Source organism: Curcuma longa, chromosome 10 (genome assembly GCF_044706935.1).
Source record: "Curcuma longa cultivar G26 ecotype Majalengka, Jawa Barat chromosome 10, ITB_CL_G26_1.1, whole genome shotgun sequence".
Lineage (NCBI taxonomy): Eukaryota > Viridiplantae > Streptophyta > Magnoliopsida > Zingiberales > Zingiberaceae > Curcuma > Curcuma longa.
In genome coordinates this window covers 10,626,578-10,636,279 of record NC_133870.1, presented here as the reverse complement: position 1 = coordinate 10,636,279, position 9,702 = coordinate 10,626,578, and the positions used below count along the sequence as shown (strand labels likewise).

The window sequence follows — 9,702 nt, the reverse complement described above, 5'->3', positions numbered from 1 at the left end:
TTCTCTTCTAACTTAAGGTTTAATTGATTAATAATTTTAATTAATTCTTAACTAGGATTGGAATAATTTAAATAAGCTCAAAATATATATATTATTTAAAAAATATTTAAATTAAATATTTTTATTTTTAATTAATATATTTAAGTCTAATAAAATTATTCTATTATTTAAATCTAATAAAATTATCCATTCTCCTCCTCATACTACTACTACTACTACTACTAATATATATAATCGCTTAGGCGATCGAGGCCATAGGCGGTCGTAGCATTGCGTGGTACTTTGAACGACAATTAGTTTAAAGCACTTTGAAGGAAGTAGCAGAGCCATATATATAGTTTCAACAACGTTTTGAATTTTCCACACAATTTTATTGAGGTTAATAAAGGAAGATTTAATTAATGTTAAATCACTCCATTCTCTTACAACACAACCAATGCAAAATATTAAGACAAATATCCCTCTAGTCGCTATGATTATTTTTTTTATCTTCTCGTTAAATTGATTTGTACCATTAATTGTGCTAAAATGTTTAGAGATCTTTGTAACTTCAAATTCATGCCACATAAAATATAGCTAAGTATAGGAAAGGCCAATTATTAATAAATATCACAAGAGATGGTCCTCACATCTCAATGGGAATTGACTTTGCAAAGTTAGCTAACATACAACCTAATTATCATCTATATCTCCCAAAGAGTATTTTTATTTCAAAATTATCAAAACAACATCCTATTTATTATTCGACATTGAACTACTCTTTTGTATTCCACCTTAAAATTATACTATTATAAGAGATGCGATACTATTTTAGAATAATTTTGATCAAAATTATTTTAAAATAGAGCATGAAATGAAAGGATATTTTGAAGTGGGTGTTATTTTAATATTTAATTTTTAAAAAAGAAATGTGCTTTTTAATAATATGGATAATTAGAGAAGCTCGTAGCAAAATTTAACTTGTCCAAAATAAAGGAAAAAAAAATAGAATTAGTTGATGTGTATTAATGGATTTTTTTGACCATGTTTCGAATGACATTGCTCCTCACAAGTTTACTTTTTTTATTAAATTAAATGATATAATTTAATGATAAATTGACATAAATTAAATATGATTATGACTGATAGATTTATTAAATTGTGTAAAGTTGGTAATATATTTTAGAAATTAACCCTTTGAGAATACAAAATAACATATGATGTATTCTTTGGTGATAATCCAAACTCAGGGGGGCTGTTTGGGAAATCTGTCTTATTTATTTAGTGATTTGTGTTAGGGCTGGTCTGGGCTACTTTTTACACGCCAAATTCCCCTGGGATCTAAAGGATCGATCGATCGATCGATCTGCTGTCGCCGGGCAGTTGATCATCCTCGCGATCGATCAATCTCTAGATCGCCGTCGTTCCTGGGCATCAATCGATCCGCTGTCTTTGCCCTAATTCGGTTCGTCTCTGCTCTCCATGCATGCATGTTTTTGTTGTTTCTTTGCTGTCTCTTTGCTATTAATTTTGTTCGATTCTCCTGGAGCAGGGAAGAGTCGCCGGGGAGGGAGGGAGAGATGGTGCTATCGCAAAAGCTACACGAGGCCTTCAAGGGGACGGTGGAGCGGATCACGGGGCCGCGTACTGTCTCAGCCTTAAAGGAGAAGGGCGTTCTTAGCGTCTCCGAATTCGTCCTCGCTGGCGACAATCTCGTTGCGAAATGCCCTACCTGGTCTTGGTTGGTTATCTTCCTCCTTCTCCGTGTGCCTACTTTCTTATTTTCTCCTTTCTACCTATCTGAATTGCGGTTTTCTTTCATGATTTCACGTAGGGAGGCGGGCGAGCCGAGCAAAAGGAAGACATACCTGCCTGCAGACAAGCAGTATCTCATTACGAGAAATGGTATTATTTTTCCTTTTTGCTTCCTCTAAAGTTGTCAACGATCCTTCCTTGCCTTCTGGCCATTAGCTGGCGTTCTTGCATAGTAAAGATGAAATATTGACATCTTCAGATGAGATGCTGACTAGACTCGTGCTTTGCAGTGCCTTGTCTACGGAGGGCTAGTTCGGTGGAAGAAGAATATGACGCTGCTGGAGGAGAGTTTCTTCTTGGTGACGATGACGGTGATGATAATGATGGTTGGTTGGCAACTCATGGGATGCCAAAAGGTTAGAAAATTTTGAATTTCCTGTGTTAGACCGTCTATTTTATAACTTGGGCTTTTGAAACTATTAGGGACCAAGAGTGCTGATGAAGAAGTTTTACCTTCCATGGAATCTCTAGACATCAGAAAAGGTGTGACTATCAAGTCTATCCCCTCTTATTTTGGTGGTGAAGAGGAGGATGACATACCTGATATGGCTGATTACGAGGATTCAGAAAATCTTATAGAGGCAGATCCAGTAAGTGCTTATTTTCTTATGCTATATTTTTTAGTTCTGAAAAAATGCCATTCCTTTCATGACTCTACCTATTGATGTCATCCTGTTATAAATTTTTTTTTACAAACCTTAGGTTAACAAGACTGTTAGTTTCATGTTTTGTCGTGTTTGGTTTAAGGGTATAAGTTGAATGACATTCAATGGGTTGGAATGGTAGTGACTATGAAAGTTAATGTGATGTTTCCTTCAGTTAGGGTGATTATTTGTTAAGCTATCAATAAATTGCTATTCATCTATTCATTGAAAGGCTGAAAACACTGATTTAGATTACTTTTTACCAGTCTAGGATGGTCATCAAGTAGCTAGACCCTGCCATAGTCTTTATCAATGAAGATCATGTTGACTGTTGGTTGAAAAAAAACATTAAAAGTGATGCTTTTGGATGCACAAACAGAGCAAAATAAGGTTCTTTTAAGTGATCTGTAGTGTACATGCTGTCACTTTGACTGCTTTTTAAGAATAATATAACCCAAAAAGCTTCTCTCCTCCTTTAAGATATATCTCTGGATGTTATTGTTTTGTTCAATTAAATGCAGGCCACCCTCCAATCAAAGTATTTGGTTGCAACTGAACCAGAGGATGATAACATTCTTCGGACCCGAACATATGATATTAGCATCACGTAAGTTATTCAGTGGATAATTTGTCGTTCCTTTGTAAACAACTGATGTTTGTTTGTTTTTTTTTACTATTGCATGTTGATTATAACCTTTTTGAATGTTTGACAAGTATATCTAATAAACAAGTGTAACTCACAAATGCACCATACATATTTAATATTATTTCCTAGTCTCCATATTTTTGTTTGAAGATTGTAATTAAGATTCACCAACATTTTTATGTTAAAAGTTTGTGACCTAATAAGATGACAATTAGGAAGGCCTAGTGTATGAGTACCCAACATGAATATGGATCTAGGTGTCCAGTATTAGGTTTTCTATAATTTTTTCCATGTGGTTAATAGGTGTTTCATGCCCAAATTGAAACTGTCAGACTGGAATTTCTGTCTTCAGTATTTGTATTTTGGAGTTTGGTAACTATCAGAATCCTGGTATTGAGTCCCTATTTAATGATACAAAGATAAAATGGCATAATATTGTTTATCTGCATGAGCAGTCAAAAAGGAAAAAGTGAAATGAATCTGATGATACAGAAGTATAGCATTTTCCAAGGGTGTAAAACTTTAGGGATAGTCATGAACAGGGAGACCAACTTTGCAGAGCATGTCCTGACATTTATGCTATTTCTGTTAGGAGTGCAGTCAGATGATATGCTCCTGTATTTATGCTGTGTAAAAGTTGGTATTAGAAAAGAGATCAATAACAAATTACCAACCATATAGGTCCTTGTCACTCCTGAACAAAAAACCATTGGAAATTTCAGCGGATAGAATTTGTGTATGACATATTTCACATAACATGGTCCTATAAAAGCAGGAGCTTATTTGATAGATATACTTATACAACAACTACTGCAGTTCGTTTTAATATTGGTTTATAGTTGTTTGGTTGGACAAAACATTTGAATACTTATTGTTTGTTTGCTCTCTTGATGGAGTTTTCTTTCCTTGTGGAGAATTATATTGAGCTTATACATTCTTTGTTGTTCCAGGTATGACAAATATTACCAAACTCCTCGCGTATGGCTAACAGGATATGATGAGGTTGTTCCCTTATAATTGTGTTTTTTTTTCATGCAGTGTGAAAAGAAGTATTTGTAGTAAAGCAGAAGTTTGGATTTGGTTTTGGCATCTACGTTAGACATTTGATGGATTTAATAGTGTATTTTCTTTGTTTCATTATTGACATTAGAATAAGCATTCTACTGTCACAATTTGATCTATAATGTAACCGCTATTAATATCTATGTTCAATCACATAATACTTAATGGAGATCCATATTGGTGACATTTTTTTTATTTATTCTTGAGAGATTTTGTAATTTGAATTAGGGTAATTTTGGAACTTAGTGGTAACCTTTGGAACTTTTTGTTTCACAGGTATATATTCATTTATGTGGTTAAGTATGTATGGTGAAAGAGTTTGTTGATTTAACTGATTCTAGTAAAAAAGTTTGTCATGGTTATCATTGCAATAAAAAATTTTATATTTTTTTATTTCTTGTGTGGTTATTCAGTTTGCTAGATCATTTTTGTTGAGTTTTTCTGCTTTGATGGTGATTATAACCATATTTTCACTCTATTGTAGAAGAATATTGGTATTCAAATTTACTTATTAATCTTTTGTGGTATACATTAACTGTACCCTGGTATTAAATTGCAGTCAAGGGCCCCTTTGCAGCCAGAACTAGTATTTGAAGATGTTAGCCAGGATCATGCACGGAAAACAGTAATGTCATACTCATATTTTTTTGATTCTATGTATATCTACTCTATGAATAAACATTGAAATAAATATAACTAAAACCCTTTATTCCTTGGTGAGATAGTAGTTATAAGAGATTTGTTTTCAATAGAATTTCTTCTTGTGTTTATTATAGAGACAAATCCTGGAAAGATTTACATTTCTACTATAAAAATGGATGATAAGAATTGAATAGCTAACTTTATTGACATGAGGAAAAATGTAAGTTAGTTACAGCATGGGGAGCATAAGTAAAAGTGTAAAACAAGATGAAGGAAAAAGGAAACATGTGATTTCTTGTGAATCAATAATATCTTGTTACTAGTGTCTGCTCCTTTGTGCGATAATTACATTTGTTGACTTATGTAATGTGCTTCGTCACTAATCATACAAGACAGGGTAGAACCTTTGGGAGATAATAGAGCCCAAACAATACATACTGTAGTTTAAAAGAGGTACAATTGGAGAATTTTGAATGATTATGTAGGATTTGTGCAAGTACTTAGTACCTATTAGTGAGATTCTCAAATCAAGGTTCATATTGTGAATCATTTTGGTAAATTATTGAACTATGAATCATAATTTAGATACAAATTATAGAATAACAACAACAACTAAGCCTTTATCCCACTAAGTGGGGTTGAAAATTTTTATAAATACAAATTATAGAATATGTCAAAAATATTTCTTATCTTATTTGCATCATAAAATACATAAACATGTAAAATATATAATATTTTATTTAATATCATAATATTAGTGGAGGACAGGATTATGATGCATGACAAAAAAAATATGTAGGTTCATATGTTATATTTGAATTTTTGATGATAATGGATAAATCATTGTCTTTTTCCATTGCATTATGAAATGAAATGACCAATATGACATTTCATGGCAGAATGCTCTAAATCATAGGAAATTCATTATCAATTTTCAGCTCTGCTATTGATTTTGAGACATCAACAAAGTCAATGAATAAAAAAAGAATGCTATTGCATGCTGATAGCATGCTATGTAAAGAGTGGAATGAATGTGAATTTTGATGTGGCAAGACTTCATCATTGGTTCTGCGTGTATATTGTTTTTTTGTCTTAATGGTACACAATTTCTTCTTGTTCAATATTGAGTGTTGACTTCAAGGTGAAGTCAACCTTGTGTTAATGATCATTGGTTCTGCGTGTATATTGTTTTTTTTGTCTTAATGGTACACAATTTCTTCTTAATCAATATTGAGTGTTGACTTCAAGGTGAAGTCAACATTGTGTTAATGATCATTGGTTCTGCGTGTATATTGTTTTTTGTCTTAATGGTAAGTCAACGAGTGTTGACTTGAAGTCAACCTTGTGTTAATGATCATTGGTTCTGCATGTATATTGTTTTTTGTCTTAATGGTACACAATTTCTTCTTGATCAATATTAAGTGTTGACTTCACCTTGAAGTCAACCTTGTGTTTACATGCAGCAAGATCCTTCTAGTTTGTAATTGTTGTCTTAATGAATATGGTTTTTCTTCAGTGCATATACAATTTTGTGATGGAGAGGGAAATAATGGAGGGACGAGCAAGATAAAAAATTCTTTAAGGCCATTCTAACTAGGAGAGAGAGAGAGAGATTGGAGAGAAGGAAAGGGAGCAGAGGAGGGAGAAGGGGAGAAGAGTAGGTACCTAAGGTTGTATGCTTGGATAAGGAGGTACAGAAGCAAATTAAAATCCTTATAATAACCCCTCTTCTCCATCCCAAATTTGAAAGTCGATGGCTAATGGTGATTGATTATTGGTGCCCGACAATGTTTGTGGGTGATTTATGATGGTTGGCAGTGGTTGTTACTCAACAACAAAGAGTGGTTTCAATAGTCTTTTACCACTTACTTCTTCATCTCTTTTCAACCTGTCCAATTTGGGTGGTTGAATTTCAGTGGAAAGCAGGCTATGAGAGCCTTCTTCAGGTTCCTTCTCTCCATTAGTTTGTGTCTCAACACATTTTTCTTATGTGGGTGCTGACTAGCACATTGGTATGGACCTTGGAAGTTGTTGCCTAGGTCTTATGTTTAAAAATCATCTTCATTCAAATATGAGTGCTTGATAACTCTCGTAGCTATCTTTTCTGGAAGAAAGAAAAGGTATCTATAATTGTGAATTGCAGTCCTATTATGTTCTTTTCATTGTTCTCAGAACCGATGTCCCATGTTGCATCTTTTTAGTTAATTGCAGTATTTTTTAATGGACATCTCTTTCCCAGCGCTCTGTGTTCCTCGTCCTGTTACTTCTCTAATTTTATTCTTGATTCGTGGACTTGGTTGTGTAACTTTCTTATATTGATTTTCTGGAAACCGACAGGTAACAATTGAAGATCATCCTCACTTGCCAGGGAAGCATGCATCTGTACATCCTTGTCGTCATGGCGCTGTGATGAAAAAGATCATGGATGTCCTGATATCACGTGGAGTTGAACCAGAAGTTGATAAGTAATTTCCCAGCATAATAACCCAATTAAAAACCTTTGGAAATCTACACCTATAATCTTCATTCATTTATCTGAACTTCTAACATCCTCATGACTGAACCTTACATGAAGGCTGAATCTTCTACTTAGCTGCTGAAATTATTTGCACCACAAGCATTCTGTCAGTCTTTGTTATAAAATGTTTTGCATCATTTTTAATTTTTTTATTTTATGGTTTAACCATGGCAGACACGATGAGAGTTGTACTCTTTTATTACAAGGCAGGTTGTTTAAGTCGAATGCAGTAGTTTCTACTAATATTCTCCCCCGTTTGATAGGTACCTCTTCTTGTTTCTGAAGTTCATTGCCTCTGTGGTTCCCACTATTGAATACGACTACACCATGGACTTTGATCTTGGCAGCTCCAGTCATTGATCAGCGGTAACTCTCTGGCTTGCTGATGCGATCTGGTGTGATATTACTGATGCATTTTCAAACATCAAGATTCTCATCGAGTTATATTTCTCTGTTTCTTAATGCAGTGGTCTGGTTGATGACTAAGTACGACGAAATGTCAACTTCAAGGCAAGACTTCTTGTATCATCGTGTACGTACTGTGCAGTCTTTTTATTTGTTCTCATTAACATTATTGCCTTCTACAAGTCTGCACCTGGAGTAGCATCAAGTGTTGGTATGGGAACGCAGGTATGCGAGTGTGGGAACTACTTATATTATTTAATGTAATATTGGAATATGGTCAAGCCATTAAAAATATAAAACAGGTGAAAGAAAATGTATTGACATGATGGCGATATTTGTATATAGTTAAATGTTCTCAAGTTTTCAATTTCATAATTTAGTCTCCGTTGCCGTTGGATGTGGTGGGATTTCATCTCGACCTTGTGACATTGTGCGGCTGGGATTAAATTTCGAACAATCTAACGGCGAGAATGGGTGTAAAGGGAGTTGCATTTTAGTTGTTATCCGTGGTCCTATAATTGACACAGAAGCGTATTTGGTGAGTGTAAATTTTTCTCATCAACTTTATGACATCGTTGTATGGTAAAATTTATTTTTGCACTGTTAGATGTTTAAAAAACAAAATTATATATATACGAAAAATTAGTTAATAAAAAAAGACGTCGTTTTACTCAGCCTGTCTAGCGCTCTTGGCTTCCATGTCTGACCCATACCCATCTAACATGCCTGACTATTCCGTACTATTTGCTTGACCTACCCAACTTGACTAACTTAATAGATTTGCTTAACTTAGCCGACTTGTTTAGCCTATGTTAGCTGACTTGTCCGACCTACCTAACTCAATTTAATCTACATGTCTAGCTCGCTCGACTAGATTGACCCATTCTAATTGTCTAATTGCATTGTGGCTACTATTTCAAACATCAAAAATTAATTCTATTCTAAATCTATGACATATAAAAATATTAATTAGATTTTATTGTGCCTTAGGGAAGATTGTGATTGCATTGAAAATATTATATCACTCAATACTTGTTTATAAGGAGGTGATGTGGAGGCGAATAAGAGCCTTAGGAGTAGGTCGTTGACTCAATCAATATAAACTCTGGTGGTATGTCCTTGACTTAGTCAAGATAGATCTGAGTCACTCTTTTAGAGTTCAACTACACTTGGTTAAGGTCAGATTGGGTCGTGCTGAGTTTGGAAGAAGTCGGCAGTACTTATGGGGAGCTCAATGATACTTAGAATAACTCTGTTGAGTTCAACAAGGTTGAGGTCGAGTCAGTGAAGGATTTTACTCAATGGATTAACAAGGTTGAGTTAGAGTGGGTTAAAACAAGAGACACATTAGTTGTGGAAAAGGACGTCAAGTCAAAAGGTTCAACGATTATCTTGTCAATAGTAATGGGCGACGATTGAAAAATGTGTAGGTTACAAACACAGGAAAGAGGCGTCCGACTATAAACACAGGAAAGAGGCATCGGTTACAAACGTCGGAGTTATATAGCTTCTCAAAATTATACATCCAGTTGAAATAAAGACGCCTAATAAAGAATGAACACAACCACTACATGAGCAAATCACCTTTCTTCTTGTTTATCCATATATAAGGTAATTATTTCAGCATGCAAGGTATGCACAATTAACTTCAAGACCACCATTCTCCTACTTTTCTCAATTCTTTTCTCCAACTCTAACTTGAGCATCGGAGGGATCATACCAAGGTAACTTTGGCCTTGATCTGACCTCTTGTTGGTCTCTTTTAGTCAGATAGGGAAAAGCTAATTCACTGAGATTCTGTTCGTCCAACCTCAACTTGTCAAGCGCAAACTCGATCCACCAAAGGCCGACCTGATAATTACATAGACAAGTCCAATAGCATCTGACTCAACACAAGTCAACAAAGATGATTCGATGAGAGTTGACCCATCCCTTGATCTTAGATTGGATCATTTTGGCACCGTCTGTAGAATGGGTCAACTCTCATTAGA

The 9,702-nt window shown here is 34.5% G+C and overlaps 1 protein-coding gene across 1 annotated transcript; it reads left to right on the top strand.

The window, feature by feature from the left end:
• The first annotated feature begins 1,298 nt into the window (after window positions 1-1,298).
• On the top strand, window positions 1,299-8,078 carry LOC141835946 (autophagy-related protein 3-like). Its single transcript, XM_074723351.1, has 11 exons — window positions 1,299-1,444; window positions 1,532-1,720; window positions 1,814-1,884; window positions 2,025-2,150; window positions 2,218-2,384; window positions 2,960-3,045; window positions 4,035-4,086; window positions 4,706-4,771; window positions 7,126-7,253; window positions 7,570-7,672; window positions 7,774-8,078. Exons 2-10 carry the CDS (start codon window positions 1,560-1,562, stop codon window positions 7,664-7,666), a joined length of 954 nt encoding a protein of 317 aa, XP_074579452.1. The 5' UTR covers window positions 1,299-1,444; window positions 1,532-1,559; the 3' UTR covers window positions 7,667-7,672; window positions 7,774-8,078.
• The last annotated feature ends 1,624 nt before the right edge of the window (window positions 8,079-9,702 follow it).